We start from the raw sequence: 21934 nt of genomic DNA, 5'->3' as shown, positions 1-21934 counted from the left end.
CTGTCTGCAAAGGGACAGGCTCCAAAGCTGCACTGGAAACCTGTCTCGAAAAACCAAACTTGACAAGTGGTTTCTCCTTTCTCCCGTCCTCCTGTAGGCTGTTCCACACCTTGTCTTTACCTCGCTCCTCCTGTATTAAGTACTATTGAGGAATAAGTGTTTATTCAGAACTTTACTATTAAGTATATTTTTGGTTTTGATTGGTTAGCGATGACTAGCCAGGGACCTTTGCTGAAGTCTTAGGCAGTTTCTCTGTCCTTCCAGGACAATTGATATACAAAGATAAGCCAGGAAAAGATGGGGTCCGCTTTGGGATTCTGTGTGCTGACTAGGTTTCTTCTCTCCTCTCTTGTTTCCTCCATTACCCCCATTCCTTTCCTTCTTTGAGAGAGGGTCACCCTGTGTGAACCTGGTCAGCCTGGAGTTCACAAACTATGGTCTTAGTCTCCAACTAAACCAGTAGACACAGGCTTACATGCTACTTGAATTTGGTTTTAAACGGGCTGTACGAAAGCAAAATATATTTTAAATTTAGGTGTTTGTTGCTAGAGTATTCTGACAGCACATTCTTAAAGCCTTTTTTCTTTCCTTTTCTTTTTGTGGATTTGTGATTGAGCCCAACACCTCGTGCATGCTCCACAAGGGTACAGGAAGCCCATTCTACTTCTCCCCAAGGTGATTTTCCTATACTGTACCAATTTATTGGTTTCTTTTAAATGCGTGGAAGTGTAGACAGACTCTTCCTTCCTCCTCCTGTGTTTGTCACTGTATCCTTAATCCCCAGGGGAGTTGAAGCTGTTTGTGCCACTGCTGTAATTTTCTTCCCCTTCTCTCCCCACTCCTTGCTGGATTCTGGTTTTTATTTTTGAAAATAATCGATGCCAGGAGACAGACAAGCAACACCTAGCCTGGAGGAGACGTTGTGATTACTGCCATGGTAAACCCAGGATAAAACCATTGCCTTCGTCCTGACAAGGCATGGATTAAACGGTTTATCTCATTCCTATGACTTCAGTTTCTTTCAGCCTCCTCCAGAAACTGGCTGCAAGTGGCACCCAGTCCCTTCCTTCAGATTCCTCTGTAGCCTCAGCTTATACTTAGCTAGAAAAAGAAAAGGCCCAAGCACGCCATGAAACTCAGAGTTAAACATCACTTCCAAACACCGCATGCCACTTAAATGTGACAGACATGGACACTTAAAGGAAGAGCAGGTTTAAGTGCCTGTAAACATCTCATGATTGACAAAGTAATTGATACTGTTGTCTTAGATGAGAACCGTATGTTAATATGATTTGTGGGAGACAGGAACAGCAAGAGAGACAGAATGTGCATGTGCGTGTGCACACACGTGCTTGTGAGCAGCTCAGAGGTCGCACAGAGTGCACAATGACAGCACATCCAACTGTGGGCTCACACCCTACTTGAAGAGGTGTTCGTATTTGCACAATTGATGTTCACACTCAACAATCTCTCAAGCACACATTCTGAAGACATTTCAGTAAGCAGAACTGGGTTTCAGAAGGAGAAATAGATCATATGGGTTTGGCCATTTGCAAGGACTTGTCTTTTTCTTTCTTTTTTAAAATCACTGCCATGAGTTGTCTAGACCTGCTCTCTGTGGTTTTGGTTTTTTTTTTTTGTTTTTTGCCTTTTAGTGCCTACTAGCCATTCTCACCAAATCATTCTTGGTTACTAAACCCACAATGGGCTTCACAGCCGTGATCTTTCATCAAAGGCCCAGTGTTTTAGAGGCTTACCCCATTGGGAATATAGTTCCCAACGTTACATGGTAAATGGTGATCCTTCACAGCTAGGAAGCTGAAAAGTGAGGTTCGGTGTGGTCCCCATTAGTGGCGTGGCGAAGCTGCTGTTGCTTGGCCATCTGTCCATCCAGGTACCACTTCTAAGTGACTCTCAGCACAAATTCCTGTCCTTATGCTAAGATGTTAGTTCACTAGCTGGTGTAGGTGTGTCAGCGCTAGTAGGTACTGTTTCACTTGGCTTCAATGAACCTTGCAAATGCTACCAAAAATCTAGGAACTCAGAATCTCATGAGCAGAAATAGTGTTAGAAACCAGAGACGGCGGACGGCACCTTCCTGTCATTAGCATTTGGGTCAAGTTAATGTTTGCAATTCTCTATGAAGAGGACGGCTATTCACTACTTAATTTGCTTTTATTCCTTGAATGCAGATATCAAGAATCCCAACCCCGGGTTTCATAATTACCAATGTTACTTTCTCTTAATAAAGTTCTAAACAGGATTTCGAGGGTGGAAAGGTTCAACCAATTTAGGTTGAGATTTTACTGCGTTTTCATGTGTGTTTTGAAAATGAACCCTCTTTATGACTCTGATTAAAACAAACGGCTTCAGTCGTGTGATCAGATGACTGCCTTGGAAGGAACACAAAATTGTCTAATTACTATTATTGTTCTTTAAAGGCTACTTCCTGTAACGTTTGTTTGTTTGTTTTGTTTTTACCTTTCCCCCATTTTCAGCCCACTTTTGCTTTAGTTTGAAAGTCAGAAGGACGCCATAGTTTGTGGCTACCAGAGCAGTTTCCCTGAAAGTGTACCTTGGACAAGTAGGGCTGCAGGCTCTCATTTCGTAAATGAAGTGGGCTGCCTGTGCAGGCAGACTGGGGGCCTCCTCTGCCGCTGTGTAGCTGTGGGGCACACCCCCTGCCTGGAGGGGACAGACTGTCTGAGCAGCGAGGTCTCCTCCTCTTCCAGATTCTCCCACCAGGGGAGTCCCCAGCACAGCCTTCCTGGAGTGCCCTTTGTCTCACTGTGTAGTTGAACAAGGATGGCCTGGACCTCCTGGGTGCTGGGACTGCAGGCGTGTCTCCATGGCATCTCGTCACCATGTTTATAAACTTTTATGCACCTTCCTCCTAAAAAGTTGTTTGGAGAACCATGGAGACTTCTGCAAACACTGTCTAATTAGATGTCAGCTAACCTCTGTCTGGCTGCAGTCGGATGCTCCAAAGCGGTGTTAGGGACACGAGTGACTTTGTGTGTGATGCTCTTTTTCACTTCTTACCAGTGGTCCAGGGCTCCCGTGGATGTAGCTCGGTGGTTGAATGTGTGCTTAGCATTCCAGAAAAAAACCTGCTCAAGGAAACTTCACACTAGCGAGGGTCCAGTGTGATGGCGGAGTGAGCAAAAACACCTGCCACCAACCCCCATGACCCGAGTTCAGTCCTGGGGACCTGGACTGTGGAAGGAGAGGGCCGGTGTCTACAGTGTCCTGACTCACGCAGACACACTTGGGTGTGCGTGCACACAGCTACATGCGTACACATGGACCCAAATAAATATAAAAAAAAGCCTGCCTACTTTTTGGAAACACTTTTTAGGGAGATGAAAAACATTTAATAATCTTCAGTAAAAATATGTTTTTAAAAGGATATGTGTGTGTTGGTGTTTCTGCACCTGAGCATTGCCGATGGAGGCCAGAAGGGAGGGGAGGCGTGTGAGCCGTTCAATGTGGGTGAATTTGGGCCCTCTTCAGGAGCCGTATCTTATAAACCACTCATCCATCTTTCCAAACCAGTTAATAATCGTTAAAGGAAGATTTTATCAGTTAAATGCAACGTGCATAGCATACTTTCAGTTAAAGAAAACTGTTTAGGATGCCTTATTTAGTAATTCTCTTTGGTAGCCTCAAACACCCCTGGGTTTCTGTGTGTATGTGTGCACGTGTTGTGGTTATTGTTTTTAATTCGTCTATAAGTGTGCCCATGTATGCATCTAGGAGCCTCAAAAACTCTTACCCTAAAGTTTGGTGTATATAGTTTCCCTCGGGCTATGATACTATAATGCTTGCTCCTTTATGTGTTTTCCGGCTGAAGCAGGCACACCCAGGCAGTGTGATCCTGTCCTTGGAGCCAGCCTAGCATTGTAGGTGATTTACTGCGCATTCAGAGGACAATTAACATTATGTCAAGCCTTGTTCAGTCAGGTCTTTTGGTTTCCGTCTCTAATCTTTCTTAGACGTGATGATTATGGCATCTTCATATAATTGTATCTATTTATTTGTATGGCTGAGATTTTGACATGCACTATCTTATTTCTTCCCTGTAGCACTCTTCCAAGGCTTTGCGTGTTCCACGTACGTACATTCAGTACTTATCATATGTAAACCAACATGTGTGTATGTACTTGTAGAAACGCTTGCACGTGTATGAAAGCGAGCAAGCTTGGGCCACAGGAGACACGCCAGAGGACAGCCTCTACTTTAACATGGCCTCTTCTTTTTTACCTGTGTGTGCCAGGGTAACTGACCCTCAGTCTACAGATTCTCCTGTCTCTGCTTCCTGTCTTGCCTCAGGAGCCCCGAGTGAGGTTACAGATGTGTGTCACTGTGCACACCCTTATAGTGGGTTCTGGAAAGCCCAGCTGAGTCCCTCACACAAGAAGCAAACTCCTCGGTCCCTTGTTTAGTACTTAAGCTTAATTGCTAGAAAGAGAGCCAAAATTGCCTTTCTCTCAAAGATATTCTCGTTTTGTTTGGGGAGTGAGAGCATGCCTGGGCCCTGTTCCTTCTGCGTCGCATCCACACTGGCTGCCAATCTGTAGGCAGCCGTTCAGTTCTGTACTGTGGTGTGCGCCATGAACCGAGGGGCACTGCCGAGGACAGCCTCGCACACATCTGAGAAGAGGTGGATGGGGTCTAGGAGCTGAAGACAGGGGTCTTAACCTCCTTATTTCAATATAATGTTTGTGAATTATTTGTTTCTGTTTTCGCAAGCCAAGGAGAAACAGGGACAGATGGTTCGCCGTCCTCCCCGCATGGGATTATTTCTACACAGTTCGCGCAGGTGTGGATTTCTAGTTCCAACAGCCTACGGCACCTACAGTTATCAAAGCCCTCATATTTGAAATTTATGTTATTTTTACATTTTCCTTTATGTGGATGGTGTTTTGCCTGCATGTATGTTTGTGTATCACATGGATGCCTGGTGGCCATGGAGGCCGGAAGAGGGCATGGGCTCCTCTGGAACTGAAGTTATAGATGTGGGTGCTGGGAGTCCCGCCTAGGTCCTCTGGGAAAGCAGCTTGAGCCATGTCTCTAGCCCCAGAAACCAGAATGGAAACACACCAGCAAATGTGTGGTGTGTGGTCAAGTCAGGGGTGGGGAGGTTGGCTGCCCTGCTGCCACAGGACTTGTAGCCCAGAAGAAGCAGAGGCAGTAGTATCACAGTGGAGTATAGATTGGAGTCTGGGGGTCCAGTGTGACACGGTAGGCAGCTTTGGGGGAGACAGTCTGCAGCAGAGCGTGCCTCTCGGAGCGAAGGGGGAGCAGCAGGGCCTGCAGGTGATGGGAGAGGAGAGTGCTCCAGCCAGGGACACAGGGACTCGCACCTCAGGAAGCCATCAAGGCAGGAAAGCAGCAGATAGCAACCCAAGGAGCAGCATGCTGGAAGAAAAGCTTGCATGAAAAACTTTGGGAATTTGTCTTGAAAGAGTCACATTATTAAAGAAGACTTTGCTAATTCATGCTGACGCCGGGCATCCCCTGTGTTGGTTCCCTGACGGTGCGCTTGACTTCTCACCGCCTCTGTGAAGTGTCTAGATGTGGTAATAGTCTCCTTTATCACAAGAAGGAAACAGTCCAAGATCACTGAGCAGGTTCTGAGCAAGGCCACCCTAGAGAAGCCGGGATCTTTGGCTCCCCTCTTCAGTGTCCAGCCTCTGTGGCCCCCACTTCCTGGTAAGCCTTTATGAAAACAGCGCCGTCATAAAAATTGCCGTTCTGTCGAAACTTGATGCTGAACGGAGCACTGCTGGAAGGAGCCTCTGGTCTCGGTGGCAAGGTGTTTCTTCTGTTTTGTTCCTTTTAGCTTAGTGAAGCAAAGTTCAGAAGACCTTTGGAAACACTCTTTATTTTGATGTCAATACTGAGTGTTGTTCTCGGAGGGAACAGATCAGAACGTGGCCAGAATTCTAATTCTGCTTTGTTTTTTTTTTTTTTTTTTTTGTTTTTTTTTTTTTTTTTTTTTTTTTTCCGGTCTGAAGCACTTGCATGGGGTAGCAGTGAGAGTGAAATGTGAACCCCCAAAATCACTTTGCTGCTTTAGGAGGAAAAGAAGAAACACTGCACCTTATCCAGTGGTCTTGGTCATGCATAAAACAGAGACCAGGTCTCCCGGTGTGTTGTCTCAGACACAGGCAGCCTTTGGAAAGCCAGTTTGACAGGATCTTGAAGCTTGGCTCAGCTGCCTCCAGAGCTTTTGTGCAACCTTGTGTGTCACATGGTTTTCATCTGCCTGTTGTAAAAACCGCCTACCCTAGTGGTTGATATGAGAATGAAATGGGGTAGTGCACACCATTCCCTGAGACACTTTAATTGATCTTTGTTTGTTGTTTTTTTTTTTTTTTTGTTTGTTTTTTGTTTTTTTTTTTTTTGGAAATTGGGATGTGTATTATAAAACTGATGGACACATCTACTGGGCTGATTTCTCCATGCCAAGCCTAGTGATCAATTTTATAATCAGTGGCATCAATTTGAGGAAATTATAGTATGTTTAAGAGTTTAATACAGTGCCAGAGTATAATATGCCTTCAATAAGTACCTGCTCTATTCTCTGCTTAATCGACTGGGCTATTGTTGGGTTAAGGCCGTGCCCCAGTGGGGAAGTAAGGCTGCTGGAACGTTGGTCTCTGTGTAGAATCCACGTGGGAACTGACAGCAGAGGTGCAGGGGTAAATGGCTGACCTGCTCTAGGGAACACAGACACAGAGTGTGGAGACAGCGTGAGAGCTGGGAGTTCCTGATTATCAATCATTGGTTTGGGTTATGTTGTGTTTTATTATTATCTTGTGTTCCGTAAGAATTTTTTTTTTTTTTTTTTTAAATCTGCCATTGAGTCTCAGTCGCCCAGCCAGGACTGACTGTTCATTCTTTGGCAAGAGCTACCAGGAGAGCCTGGTTCTGCTCAGCAGGAATGACAGTGCAGAGCCTGAGCCTGGCAGGGAGGTGGGGGGGGGGGAGAATGTGGATTTTAAGAGTCTGATTAGCACACCAGTTTGCTCAGAATCCCCTCCCTTTTTGGGAAGTTTCCTTTGGGTGGCAGACTTTGAGGTGCCCAGCTGTACTTTATTACACGGGGCAGCCTCTCCAGTTCTCTGACTTGGTTCTTATTTGGAGGGAGAGAGGAGGAGAGGTGGAGCGTCGGACAGACGTGAGCTACACTGACTCTCTCGTAGCTTCTTTTTTTCTTGTTTCACATTTATTATTTAGGCGTGCGTGCGGTGTGTGCATGTGTGCATATGGTATGGCACACACGTGGAGGTTGGAAGAAAACAGGTGGGACTGGTTCTCTCTACCGTGCGTCTTGTGGGCATTGAAGTCAGATCGTCAGACTGGTACCTTTGCCCGCTGAGCCATCTCATCAGCTGTTTCTCTTAAATATTGGTTCTGAGCTAGCACGGTGCACGGAGGAGTGCGAGGGAGAAAGGGCACACACACTGACTTTCCCTGCAGCAGTTTGTGGTGTGTGGGGGTGGGGATGTGGGTAGGAGAGAGCACTGGGAATCAAATGCTATCCCTGGGAAAGCAGAGTAAGAGATTGGGGAGGAGGGCTTCTTTTAGCGATTTCAGTACTTTGTAGTCATGAAATTGAAAAATGAAATGAAATTTATGCCCTGGCAATGCTGAAGCATGCATGGGCAGCTTGTATATGGAGGTTCTGTTGAACTTGTTCATATTGGGTTTTATGATCTAAGTTGAGGATGACTTACCAGGTCTCTTCCTCAAGAGCCACCATGTGGTTGTTGGGAATTGAACTCAGGACCTTTGGAAGAGTAGGCAGTGCCCTTAACCACTGAGCCATCTCTGCAGCCCGCAGGTATGAAATTATCTCTAAGGAAAGTGCTTCCCATCTCTTTCTGTGTTCCGGAACAAATGGGCAAGCCCTTTTGCTGGTCCTCATCACAGTGTACTTTTCCATTTTTACTAATTGCCAGCCTCAAATTCCCACTTTCATCCCTGCCCCAGGCTGGGGGAGGAGACAATTGACTCTTTCTAATAGTGGCTGTCAATCATTAAAATCAGCATATAGTCATAGTGTGTGTGCCCAGGTTAAAACACCATGTGTTTTTTTTTTTTTTTTTTTTTTTTTTTTTTATCAATCTGACATTTATGCTAGAATGTGGCACTATCATTTGGTCCAGATTTTTAACATCTTTTGATGGTTTTTGGAAACTGAGTTACTTTTGACCTGTGGAATGTCTGGGGATGGGGTAGGGTTTCCTTAACTTTCTGTGGTCATATCTGCATATCTGTGAACTTCCTGGCCATGCCTCAAATATAACAAGCTCCAAAAATGCACACAGAATCACCATCAGGGTAGTTACTTGTTTTGAACATGTACCAAGGCAGATCACATTGCATTTGAATTTTGGCATGACTGTTAGACTCAATTACAGCCTGGCGCAAAAGTTGTACCTTTTTTTTCTTAATTGGTCCTAAATTATGCTAAGGCCAAATGCTGGATTAATAAACCTCAATTGTGAATTAGCAACCAGTATTGTAGTATAATACACCTTTAAATCATTGCTGAGTCCAAGGGAAGGCTGCTTTACATCTGTCTGCTTCTGTGAGGTGGTAAACTAACTGGAACATCACCTGTGTGATGTGGAGGCAGCAGAGACACGGAGGGCGTGGGGCATTGTGGTACTGCTGTGTGCACGGTGGCTCAGCCATTGAAAACTAGAGATTTGTGGGCTGTGTACCATGTTTCTAATGTAGAAAAATTGCTTTAGACTTCACCTTTTTGTTTTCTTTGTACTTAAGGTATGTCAGACCACAAGCTGGAGTTTCTCCAGCACTGCCTGTGATGGCGATCCTTGTCTCTGATTAGCTACAGATGAAGCATGCGTAGTGGGTCTCGGTTCCAAGCCAGTCATGTCCTCACCCCTGTGTTGTCCCCTGTGTACATATGTGTGTGAACATGTTTCTGTAGAGTAACGTTCCGGGGGAAATGAGATAAGGCTTGATTTTTATTGAAAATGAGTTTTTTTTAGGAGCTGGAGAGATGGCTGAGCAGTTATGAGTTCATAGGTGTCTTCCAGAGGACCCGAGTTCAATTCCCAGAGCCTGTGACATGCAGCTTACAGCCTTGTATCTGTGACATGCAGCTTACAGCCTTGTATAACTCAAACTCTAGGGGTTCTGACATCCTCCTGGCGTTTGGGGGTTACTCACATATATGTCTCTCTCTCTCTCTCTCTCTCTCTCTCTCACACACACACACACACACACACACACAGAGAGAGAGAGAGAGAGAGAGAGAGAGAGAGAGAGAGAGAGCTTTAAACATAGGATGAGTTTTTATAAAACTACAGTGAAGAGCTATGAGTGGCTGGACTCTGGCTCTGCAGTGGTTCCAGTCGTGCTCAGACGACCTCCATGTCTATGGTCCCTTAACACGGCTTAGCTTGTCCTTGGATGTAGTGAGTTAGCCAGCTGTTACCTGATTTCATCTGTTGCCTCCATTTCTGTTACATCTGTTGCCCACTTAGATTCACTAACATGTTCCTCTCTCATCCCCCTCCCCTCCCCTCCCCTCCCCTTCCTTCCCCTCCTCTTCCTCCTTCTTTAGCAGGGCACTTACGCAAGCCGGGCAAGTGTCCCCAGCTCTCACTCTGTTTGGACACATTGTCCACGGTTAGCTTCGACCTAACGGTCACATTTAGTTTGGTGTGGGTGCGTGTTGGCCTCCAGCTTCCTGCTCGCTCTTCCCTGTGATGAAGTGGTTTGACTCAGTCTTCTACAGTGCAGTTACTAGTGCTCCATTGTGAAGGGCGGGTCCTGAAGCGAGCCTACCTGCGCCCACCATTGTCATCACTTCCCCTGTTGAGTCTTGTACATTGAGCTTTTCCTTCATTTCCTTTGCAGCAGACGTTCTCCAATGAAGCTCACTGTGTTGAAGAGATTCTGAAGGTAAGTCCATAATTACCGTGCATCATTTGACGACATCCTGAAGCAAGCAGACAGATGCCCATGTGAGCTCACTTTCAAGAGCAGGGCCATTCTGACATGGAGCGTGATTCCATCTCTACCAGATTCTACTTGCTAAGATGATGTTTACAATGGCAAGAATTTGGAGCAGAGTGGTACAAGTCTCTCAAGTTTTCTGTTTGCCCACAGCGACCGAGGATTGGTGCTCATGTCCCACAGAAGAAAAACCTTATGTGGGTGTAGCATAGGAGACACCAGCTTTAAATAGCCCCGTATCCCGATTCTGGGTTTTTATACAGTGAAACCTGGTGTTCATGGCCTCTTTAATGAGATCTTGAAACTTGAAAAACTGGAGCCAAGTATGGCAATGTATGCTTTTATTCCTAGCACTCCACGGGAGAGAAAGACAGGTGATCTCTGTCAATTTCAAGGTTACCTGGTGAGATCCTGTGTGTTTATGTTGTGTGTGTGTGTGTGTGTATATGCGTGTGTGTGCGCGCGTGTTTATGTGCGCGTGAACACGGGTTGGTGGGGAGTTGGGGGAGGGAAGAGAGAGAAGGAGATGAATGGTCATATTTAGACTTCCTCACTGGCTTCTTTTTGTTACTTTGTTTTTCCTTGCTTACTGTGAGTCCTGTAATGTACCGCCATATGTATATTGCCTCTCTTGTTAATGCACCCTCATGTATACAGTACACACTCGCTCTGGTTTTCTTGCACTAGAGTGATATATTCCTGAAAAACAAAAATCCTAGTAGATTCCTTTGAACTATGAGCTTTCTTTTGTCAAGTCAGAGAACTGTGTAAACTATCATGTGACTTACTTTTGCTCGAATTCCTTAGAATTTAGAGCTTATTTAATTGCTTGTATATAGAAATTGTGGTTACTGGGGGCCTGTGTGCTTCTTACTTACTGTCTTATAATTTGCTTCTGTTGATCTTAATATTCTGTGTCTTTTATTATAAGGTTTGACTTATTTTGAAGTTCTAGGTCTATGGACTTTATTTTCTACTGTTTATTTTTGCCTCTAAAATACATATTTACCCCTAAATTTACTTTGAATCTACCTTCTTCATTGCAAAAATACTAACTAATGCTGTTGTTTGCAGCCAGTAAATAAGGTCATTGGTTATTTCTTTTTTTTCCTTTTTTTTTAGTAAATTTTTATTTATTTATCTTTGCAGAAAGTATTTGGGCGGATATGTGAACAGTGCTTGCATCATTTCTGTCTTGCACTTGGCATTCCTCCTTCTGTAGCTGGGGCTTTTCGGTCATTCTGCCGAGCTGTGCTTTACAGCGCTAAAGGCTGATATTCTTGCCAATGAGCAATGACTGTGAATATTTAGCTAATTACCTCGCTCAGGTTTTGGCATCACCTCTCTGGTATTACCTCTCTGGGTGCTAAAATACTCCATATATAAACTCAAAAAAAATAGTGTCTTAGTTATAAGTTACCATTTAGCATTTTCTCTGACGCAGTGTGTAGTGGCATTTCAATTGTAATTTGATAAATAAAGCTTTCCTGAAGATCTGGGAGTAAGGCAGCTCCGCCGGTCAGCCTCGCACACAGACCAGGTAATGGTAACACACACATTTAATCCTAGTATCCATAATACACGTATCTTTAATTTTTATAGCCACACTAGTTGCTATAGAAACCAGGCAGTACATGCCTTTAATCCCAGTGGTGCACACCTTTAATCTCAGTCCTAGAGAGGATTATAAAACGGAAGGACACAGCTCTCACGCACAGCCTCATTCTGAGATTCCTGGAGGCAGGATCGCCATTTTGGACTGAGGTCAAGGTAAGAGTCATTGGCTGGCTGCTTTGTTTTGCAGATCTTCGGGTTGAGCCCCAGTTTCTCTCTCTGAGCTTTATTAATCATGTTTCAGCAGTGTGTGGTCTGTTCTGTATTTACCCAACCAACATTGGCGGCTGAGAGGGTGAACCTCTATGGGCAGTGCTTCTCGTAAGTTTTTTAGTTTTTCAGGACAGGATTTCTCTGTGTAGCCATAACTGTGCCAGAACTCACTCTGTAGACGAGGGAAGGCTGGCCTCCAGATCACAGAGATTCATGTGTCTCTGCCTCTCGAGTGCTGGGATTGAAGACATGCACCACCACCACCTGGCTTTCTTGTAGGTTTTGATATTTGTTAGTCTAAGACAAACATATCCTCTCTCTAGGGATGATAGTATTGGGCACTAATGAAAACACCCAGCCTCCCTTCCCTCTCCCCACAGTGCTACTGAAATGCACTTAGATGTACTGGGAATGCTGGAGCAAAAGGCGCAAGCATTTCCTATTTGGAGGTCAGAAGTGGTAGTCAAAAGAAGAACGCCCACAGCTGAGGAGGCATGGGCCTTTTCACAGAGAAAAAAACCAGCTCTATCCTTTCTGAGGTTGGCTTCCTGGTGGTCGAAGGAGGGCTCTGAGCTAGCAGGGGACCCCAGTGCTCTCTGCTAGTGTCTCCTGTAGTGATCCAGTGTCCTGCTCAAAGTTCAACAATCTATCCAGATCGCCAGGAATCCACGGACAGTTCCCTAAGAGCGAAAATCAACCATAGATGAATGGTGATGTCTGGTGTCCGTTCTCACTGGTTCTCTGGAGCCATGTTTAGGCTGTAAGTGTTCTTTCTGATGAAGGGGAAGCAGGGCACGCAGGGCACTCCCTGGGATCTGCAGCCAGAGGCATCTGTTTAGTGGCAGAGTTCCAGGGGCCCATGGAAGAGATGCATAGGCATCACCCCAGCCTTCGGGTGTCGGCTTCCTATGGGGCAGCATCATCGCCTGCTGCTTCTTCATTTATTTGCTATGCAGACGGGGTTTAGATATCATTGCTTCCATGGGGATCGAGGTAGGAAAGGTGAAGTTGCAATGCAGTGATGGGGCAAGGACAGACGTGCAGGAAGTGGGTGGGAAGTCTTAAGATCAGACAAGTGTGTGTTTGAAAGAAACAGGTGGTTCTGGGCTCAGATGAGCAAGGAGGAGAGACCAGACTGCAGCTGTGGGGCCCAGCAGGGCTGAGGGCTGGCGCGGAGTGAAGTCTGAGCCTCTAGATGACCTGAGCAACTTTCTCTTCTTTGGAATGGCCTCAATTTGCCTAATGCCTAAGGCGTTTAAGGAAGTGCGGAAACTCTTTTAGACTGGGAGCTTAGGGTCTGCGCAAGAGTTTCTCTGCCTGGTAGTTGCCTGATTGCTCCGGGCGCTGCCTTAGGCTGTTAGGAGTAATTGTTAGTCAAAGGTCACAGGTGTCATCACAAGGCCAGCAAATTGCTGGAAAACATTTGGAGGTTGTTCTGAGGCCATTCAGTGACCTCCACACCTAGAATGTGCAGGCTGAGCAATTGAGCAAAGAGCTGACTGGGTGCAGGATTGAAACCTTGAAAGCTGTTAATTTCAGTTAAATGCAGGGCAGCAGCTGATGTGGGTGCACACGCTAATCTCAGCACCTCAAAAATGTGCCTCCTACCTAAAAGACGGGCTGTTTTTACTTACTGTTTTTTTTTTTTTTTCTCCATGTCCCCAAGCACTTACTTAAATTGCCCTTACAAAGTAAGTGGTCAGAGCTTATTTTTTAGTGAAAACTGATGCCCGGAATCCAGGCCTCTCTTGCTCGCTGACACAGATCAAGTTGGGGCAAAGCAGACGGCCTGTAACTGGTAACCAAAGCCTGCACCATGGGTAGAGAGATGGCTGGCTCAGTGGTTAAGCCAGAATGCCTTCCCCAAAGTAAATAGTAAGCAAGCAAGCAAGGAAACAAACCTTGCACCAGTCATGTTGCTTCCCACACACAGGGTCTCTCATCGTCCCCTGTTGCTGTGACATTCACAGGGGCAGTAGGGAAGGGCCAGGGAGGTACCACATGTGCCTTTTGACACGCAACCTTCATTTGTTAAGAAGCAGGACGATGTCACTCAAACAGGATGGAGTGTGGCGCATTGTGATGGGCACCTGCCTCTGGGGAGAGAGTTGTTAAGTCCCCTTTGTAGTCAAGTGTCAACACACGTGACCGGCCCTTTGTAAGCAGGTGTGAACACGTGAAGTCTAGGGAGACAGAGGAGCCTGTAACCTCTGCTCAGCCTTTGGTCCCTCTGTGCTTTGGTTGGGTCATTTACGTCATTTTATTTTATTTTTTTTTATATTTGTAAAACAAAACAAAACATGAGTTTTTTTTTTTCATTTTGAAATGCTTGTCTAACACCATTTTAACCCTCTCAAGTAAAGTGTGTGTGTGCGTGCGCGCATGTGTTTGTGTGCACATACAGATGTATCTTCATGATTATACACTTGTATTCTGCCATACCTCTTTCCCCTTAAGGTGTTTTTTGTTTGTTTGTTTGTTGCACTGTGTGTGTGGGGGGGGTGGTTCTCTGTGTAGCCCTGGCTGTCCTGGAACTACCTCTGGAGACCATACTGTCCTTGTTCTCACAGATCCACCTGCCTCTCTCTGCCTCCTGAGTGCTGGGATTAAAGGCGTGCACCGCCACCTCCCTGACCCCTTAAGTTTTTCAGCAAAGCAACATAAATATAATAGTGCTGAGAAGATAATTAATTTGTAAGTCCTAGAATCTTGCTTTTAACTAAGAAAATAGGGACTAAGGATGAAAATTTTGTTCTGAGAAAGTAAAGCTCCCTGCTTCTGGAAATCTGCTAGTCATGCCAGGGAAGGGTCAAATCTATTAGAACCCTCCCAGTGAAGCCAGGGGCCTGAATGACTTGTTTGTTTAAGTCAGGCAGGAAAGTTCTTCCTTTGAACCGCAATAATTCCCGGAAGTGCAGTGAAGAAGCTGGGTGGAAGAATGTGCTGAGCCCCGCCTTTCCCAGCCTGGCCTGCCCTGCTCCGCCTGCCGCTGCCAGGGCCCAGGGCTGCCCATGCGTGGCAGCACCTGCTGATGCCCTCGTGTACCGCGATGTTCAGTGCTGGGCCCGTTCACTTCTTGATCTGCCTTTGTCAGTTTTGTAGGTCCAGCGTTCACTGTAACCCAGTGCAGGTGCTGCTCTACACAGGATGAGCTGCCCCATGAGACTGCACTGTCTGTGGATTGCCCACCCATCCGCATGTGAAGTTCTGAACCAACTGGCGATGGATGTCCACTTATGCTTGCTTTTTCTTTCCCCAAATCTCTTTCTAGGAAATGACCCATTCGTGGCCGCCTCCTCTGACAGCCATACACACACCCAGTACCGCCGAGCCACCCAGATTTCCTTTCCCTACAAAGGTAATGAATTCCGTAAGTCACAACAGGTGCAGTGTGCCCGGCAGTGGGAGGTCAGGGTGCAGGACAGACACAGTGTCCCCAGATGTGAGAGGTCGGGGTGTAAGACAGACACAGTGTCCCCAGATGTGAGAGGTTGGGGTGTAAGACAGACACAGTGTCCCCAGATGTGGAGGTCGGGGTGCAGGACAGACAGTGTCCCCAGATGTGGAGGTCGGGGTATAGGACAGACACAGTGTCCCCAGATGTAAGATCAGGGTGTAGGACAGACACATTGTCCCCAGATATGGAGGTTGGGGTATAGGACAGACACAGTGTCCCCAGATGTGGAGATCAGGGTGCAGGACAGACACAGTGTCCCCAGATGTGGAGGTCAGGGTGCAGGACAGACTCATGTCCACACAAGTGAGAAGCCCGAGATGTTGCTGTCAGTATTGTTAACTGGAATCTTGGGAGACTGGGCTAAAGGTCACATTTAGCTTTTATAGAACTCTAGTAGGCTTTCAGGTATCTGTTCTCCATCTCATGTTGGTAAGAATGTCTTCGGAGTGTATCGGGCTTTAGTTTACAGCATTCAGAACTTCTCAATCCAGTGTCTCATTTGAGATTTTTTTCTTCTAGAGATGGGAAAACCGGGAGAGGGAAATTAACTGAGGTTGATTGGCTACTGCTATCTTGGGTTTCCAGGCTCAATTATCTGTATGAATATACACGTGCGAAGCTCTTATGTCTCATAGTTCCTGAATTTTCTTTAAAGTGAACAGCTGACACTATCCTGGTTGCCATAACAAAGGATATGTCAAGTGGTGTCTTGACACAGCCATTATTTTCTTTCTGACTTTAAGAAACGTAATTTAATTTCAAATACATTGCTGTTTTGCTTGCATGTGTGTCTGTGCACCCCATGTTTGCAGTGCCCACAGAGGCCAGAAGAGGGCGATGTCTCCTGGCACTGGTGTTTTAGATTGTTGGTGCTGGGAGTTAAAAGCTTGGTCTCTGGAAGAGCAGGAAGTGCTCCTGACCCCTCAGCTATCTCTCTGTCATCAGCGTATACTTTTAAATAATCTTCAGGTGTATTCCAAACACCGCATTCTGTCTGGTCCCATACACATACATTCATATTTATAGGCAATCCCTTCCTAGGATACTGTTTTCAGAAGTTATACCTGCCAAAGCCCAAATTTACTGTCGTTATTATTCCCAGCTTATGACTATACTTTTATAAACAGAAGGTCCATTAGTAATGGTTTTAAACTAAAGCCTTACACTACGCAGATACAGTTGCTCAACACCGAAGGAAAAGTGAATTCATAGGAAGCTGGGAGGCGAGGAAAGCGATTGCTTGCAAAAGTCAGATCTTTTCATCTTGTCTGTTCAGTGCGACAGATGATTGACGGGGCTGAGTGCAGGAGGCGAATGCTGTCCATCACTTCATCTCTCCATATCTGAGCTTCATGAAGCTGTCGTTTGTGTAAACCTGAATGGTTCGCCCTGTATGCTGTGGGTCCCACATGTCTAACGATGAACTTCTCTTTCTAGGATCCTCTGCACATCAGTTCTGCAGCCCAAAGCCAAAGTAAGTGAATATCTGGAGTTGAGTATTGCATTGTAAAACAAAGCATGCTTTTTTTGTTTGTTTGTTTTTGTTTTTGTTTTTCGAGACAGGGTTTCCCTGTAGTTTCTAGAGCCTGTCCTGGAGCTAGCTCTTGTAGACCAGGCTGGCCTCGAACTCAGAGATCCGAGCATGCTTTTTTTTTTTTTTTTTTTTTTTTTTTTTAATGTTAACAGATTTAATGATGTAACAAATGCCGACAAGAGATTAGGAAAGAAAGCAAGCTCAGGTCAACTCTGTTCTGTAGATACCATTTGAAGTAAGCGGTTTTCATGAAATTCTAAACAAATACAACTTAGTATGACATGACCCATAGGTCTTTGTTGTTGTTGTTGTTTTGCTTTTTGAGCCAGGTTTCTCTGTGTAGCCCTGGCTGTCCTGATGCTAGCTCTGTAGATCAGGCTGGCCTGTCTCTGCTGGATTAAAGGCATGCACCACTACATCTGTTGATGTGTTACGCTGAGTGCAGCTCACAGTGTTCTTCTGTCTGCATCTGAGGGATTCTTTCTTAGTCCCTTTCTCAAGGGCTGTAAATTCTGGATAGCCTTGGAAACTGACGGGATCCAGCCTTCTTCAGCAGTAACCACTCGTAGTGAGGTGTCCCGTCCTGGTGTTTTATTTGCATGCCAAGCCTTTCCAAGGCCTCGGGGATATTTGCAGTCATTCAGTTTGTCAGGATAAGTTAAGGGGAAGAGACAGTGACCCAGGTGACCATGTGAGGCTGCTAAGGAATGAAGTATTAGTCTGTGACAGAGGACCTCCACAGCAGGGTCTGCGCTGTGTGCGTGAGGCTTGGGGGAGGGGAGTTTAATAAATGTCTGCAGAGGTGTGTGCATTAAATCACCCCCACCTCCTTTTTTTTTTTTTTTTTTTTTTTTTTTTTTTTTTTTTTTTTTTTTTGAATTTCTAAGATTTGAAACTAGGGAAGAGATGAGAAGAGCCAGAAGCTGAGTAGCGCTCTCTAGACGAGGGTTGAATGGATTGCAGTCTGAGAGCATGCCTTTCCTGGTGCCCTTTTGTCAGACAACTTTGACTGGGCCAGAACCTCAGCCTTTTTCCTTTTTTCCAAGCACACACACACACACACACACACACGAAACTTGACTTCCTCAGCTGTCTGATGCTGTTCTCTGTCAGAAAGATGGAATGCCATCTTATAAACAAGTTAGAACCACTAGGCAATGATGGCACATGCCTTTGATCCCAGCACTTGGGAGGCAGAGGAAGGCGAATCCCTGAGTTTGAGGTCAGCCTGGTCTGCAGAGTGAGCTCCAAGACAGCCAGGGCTGCACAGAGAAACCCTGTCAGGAAAAACCAAAACGAAAAAGAGAAGTCAGAACCACATGGCCTCTCCACACCATGCCCTGATTATGTGGCCACAGCATTGTGTAAGTTGTAAAAGCAACGGACTGAGATGGATGACTGTCTGGAGACAACACTTGGGCAGTCAATCCGAGGCTACAGGACCAGTTCAGTGGTAGCCTTAAGAGCGGAGTGCCAGTCCAGCTAGGGATGGGGATTGTGTCTGCCTCTTCCCTTCCTGCTCTCTCTGCCTGGGCCATGGCTGTGTGGCTGCTCATTCAAGCTGTAACAGGACAACCCTTACCCCGTCCAGCCCACTGTTGAGCTGATGGAAGATGAAGCACCCCTTGCCCCATGCAGCTTTGGGGCTGCCAGACTCTGGTTCTCCTGCTTCAGTGGGTGCTTACTTCAGGTCATCCCAAGGGCTCTCGCTTTCTCTCTCAGTATTTTGGGAATTTTATCCTAATGAGAATGTGGCCTTTGTGGCCTGACTGTTAGATGGGGAAGGAGATGAGTAGAGATTAAAGTAGCATCCACTGAAGAATGTAATGTACTAGCTAGTTTTAGGTTAACTCAATACAAGCTAGAGTCACTCTGGAAGAGGGAGCCTCCATTGTGAAGGTGCCCCTGCCAGGTTGGCCTGTGGTCAAGCCTGTGTGTGGTGCATCTTCCTGATTGCTAATTGATGTGGGAAGGCCCATTTCACTGTGGGCTGTCACCTCTGGGCTGGGGTCCTGAGTGTAATAGCAAGCCCAAGCAGAGCCTTCCTCCGTGGTCTCTGCTGCGGTTCTTGCCTCCAGGTGCCTGCCTTGAACTTCTTCCCTGGTTTCCCTGGGTCATGGATACAACAGTGGAAGATCAAACAAATCCTTTCCTGTCGAAGCTGCTTTTGGTCCTGATGTTTTATATCAGCCACAGAAACACTAATGAAGACGGCATGCATTTCTCAAAGAATGCCAACAAGTGATTTTCACTATTTGTTTGTTTGCTTGCTTTTTTGGTTTTGTTTTGCTTTGTTTTTGATGACAGGGTTTCTCTGTGTAGCCTTGGCTGTTCTGGAACTCACTCTATATACTGTATATTCCATGGAACTCTATATACTGTATATTCCAGACTGGCCTTGGAATTCTTACTTTTTTTTTTTTTTTTTTTTTTCAACACTGGGTTTATGGGTTCTGGTACTTAGATTTTGGAGTCTAGAGCAAGTGCAGGACTTTCCCACAAGCTTGCTGCTGTTTATGTCTGAGCTCACACAACATGGTTCCTAAGGTTTTCCAGTTTACAGCCCTGTCAGGATGACCTCTTAGGAAGTCCTTGAGAATGCCTCTTCCTCAGAGCTCTAGTTTAAAATATGAGGGCTGCTGCCACCATGAGGGGAGAGTGGGAACTGCAAGTACACAAGGGTGGGAGAGTTGTTCTTTCTGACTCCCCTGATGCTTCCCATCTGACACACGACCTTAGGGTTCACCAGGGTACGACTTAGGGACCGATCTTTCTGAGGCACCTCTGTGCTGTGAAACTTTCTGTTCTGGATCCAGAGTTCCGTGAACCTGGCTCCACCCCTGCCCCTGCTGGTCACTGTACTCCACACCCATCCTCACCTGGGAACAGACCTGGGGCCTGACTCCTCCACTTCTCCACAGCGGCCCTCCTTCCTCCTGAAGGTCTTCTTGCACCCACACTGGTAGAATCCCACAAATTCTACGTGATTCAGCCATCTCACATGTTCATAATTTGCCTCCTTTGGTCATTACTAATGGAATCTGGTCATTAAATTTACATAATTGCCATGTGTAGTTACCGCACACTGCCTTAGGTTGTGGGTGTCTGTGGACCTGGTCATGTCCCTCGGGCAACAGACTGAGCGAGCTGTTTTCACACATTGGTTTCTGTGAGGCAGTCTGTAATAGGTGCTGAGTGAACCTGTTAGGCTATGGGACGTTGCCTGCAGGAGGGACAGGTGGGATGAGAAAACAGCATCGTCACAGCACCTACAGGAGCCCAGTCAGCTGTCATCAAGAGCAGAAACTGTCTGCAAGTTGGGGTGGCCCTCGAACCCTGTCTTCACAGTAGCTCTGGCCCTATTAAGAATTGCTGCTAACATGTTGTTTCTGAACAAGCTTTCTCCATCACAGGGCCACTGATGCTGTCCTAGGGGACCGTGCCAAGTGCAGCGGCCAGTACAGAATTTGTACTGTGTCTGGGCAGAGGGAGGAAGCAGCAAAAAGGGAACTTCCAGTTCATGGCTTTATAAATTTCTCCGTGCCACTCTGACTGTGTCTTCTTCCCACAGAACAATATGACTCGCCTTGCAAAACCCATCCCAGTTCCCAGCAAGGAACATCGTAAGTAGAAAAAGGGAAAACCAACTTCGTTTATTAAAGTTTGATAATAATGGCATTGAAACTTCCCGTGTCCGTCCATTATGTAGATGCCCCCTCCCGTTTTCAGTTAATGGCATCCATAAAATACGGCTGCATTGTCGAGGGAGGAAATGACCCACGCTTGCATCTGGATCAAGGTTTATGTACTATAGGAGAATGTGCCCAGGGGTTTTCTGGAAAGAAAGGTTTTGAGCTATTATTTATGCATTGACTGTGGAACTCAGAAGGTTTTGGCTTTTAAAAATTCAGACTTAAGTAGTTTTAGCTTGGGAATTGGATTTGGGGGGATGTGTGGAATGAGGTTTTCTGCTATTTTCTGGCCTATTTAATAGCAGGAGCTTGTTCTGCCACCCAGATGTTCTTATCCAGGCCAGGCACATCTAAATGGATTCTGGGTTTTTGGAACACTTTAATCTCACGTTATAGATGTTTAATTCAACATTTTGACCCAGTTTATTTTTTTCAAAGTATCAAATTACTATATCTTTACCCCGCCCCTTCTCCCTCCGAAGTCATTGGAACCCAGTGAGGTGACCCGCTCAGGTTCCTCCTCCATGTTGTCTCAGCTGTCACTGACTTGTTAGCCGTTCTCAGTTCAGAGTCCGGAGTCGTTGTCTTCATCCCCCGTGCCCGAGGAGGCCAGGAGAGGGCGTCAGATACCCTGGATCTGAAGCTGTAGATGGCTGTCAACCATGTGGGTGTTGGGGATTGAACTGTGGTCCTCAGGAAAAACAGCCAGTGAGTGATCTTAACTGCTGAGCCACCTCTTCAGCCCGTTTCTTCTGTTTTTGTCCCCTGTGTTTTGGAGGGATGGGCGCTGCTAAAATCTGTGAGCTGAGTGGAAGGGATTATTGCATGTCGCTGTGACTGAATGAGACAAGGTCAAGTCATTGTCACCGAAGACCAGCTCCTTGGTGGAGTGATTTTTTTCATTTCAACATAGAAAAATGAACAGTAACGTAAGAGTTTTTAGATAAAATGTCATTGTCGAAGGATGAGGTCTTTGCTTGGTCAGAACAGATTTTATTATGGTGTGGTGGAGGAGGCACTTTTGCTTCTGAGAGTCCTCGACCGCAAGCAGACCCATGCCACTCATGTTTCCCCTTTCTGTTTTGTTTTTTCACTTTGGGGAATTTTGCTGGCAGTTTCGAATCACTGCCTTAGACTATGGCAAGAAAGGAGGAGGAGGAGCTCGGGCCAAGGATCAGCGTTGCGAGAGTCTCTGAGATGTCCTAGGCCTTCAGGCTCCGCTCTGTTCATGATGGTTGGATACTAGGCATTCAGCCCTGGTCACCAGAGAACGGCCTGGCCATTGTCTTTGGGGCATCCAGGAGGGAAAACTGAAACCCAAGATTCACCCGGCGTTCACTTCAGCAGGGAGCAGAACGGGCAGAGCAGTGGCACCGAGGGCAGGAAGTGACAGCCTCTCTGGTCTGGGGGTGAAGTATGGAA

The 21934-nt window shown here is 46.1% G+C and overlaps 1 protein-coding gene across 3 annotated transcripts in view; it reads left to right on the top strand.

Annotated features, from left to right (window-relative positions):
- Aff1 (AF4/FMR2 family member 1) overlaps window positions 1-21934 on the top strand; it is a 160674-nt gene that overhangs the window by 101840 nt on the left and 36900 nt on the right. For 2 of the 3 annotated variants that reach the window (XM_038323748.1, XM_038323765.1), the window contains 4 exons: window positions 9904-9948; window positions 15101-15187; window positions 16724-16760; window positions 20392-20443. In XM_038323748.1, the coding sequence (XP_038179676.1) occupies window positions 9904-9948; window positions 15101-15187; window positions 16724-16760; window positions 20392-20443 (221 nt within the window). The remainder of the gene's footprint in view (window positions 1-9903; window positions 9949-15100; window positions 15188-16723; window positions 16761-20391; window positions 20444-21934) is intronic. The other variant, XM_038323757.1, reaches the window with a different exon arrangement.

Source organism: Arvicola amphibius, chromosome 1, assembly GCF_903992535.2.
Source record: "Arvicola amphibius chromosome 1, mArvAmp1.2, whole genome shotgun sequence".
NCBI classification, from domain to species: domain Eukaryota; kingdom Metazoa; phylum Chordata; class Mammalia; order Rodentia; family Cricetidae; genus Arvicola; species Arvicola amphibius.
The sequence above is the reverse complement of the archived record's forward strand: the minus strand, read 5'-3'. Positions and strand labels throughout refer to the sequence as shown.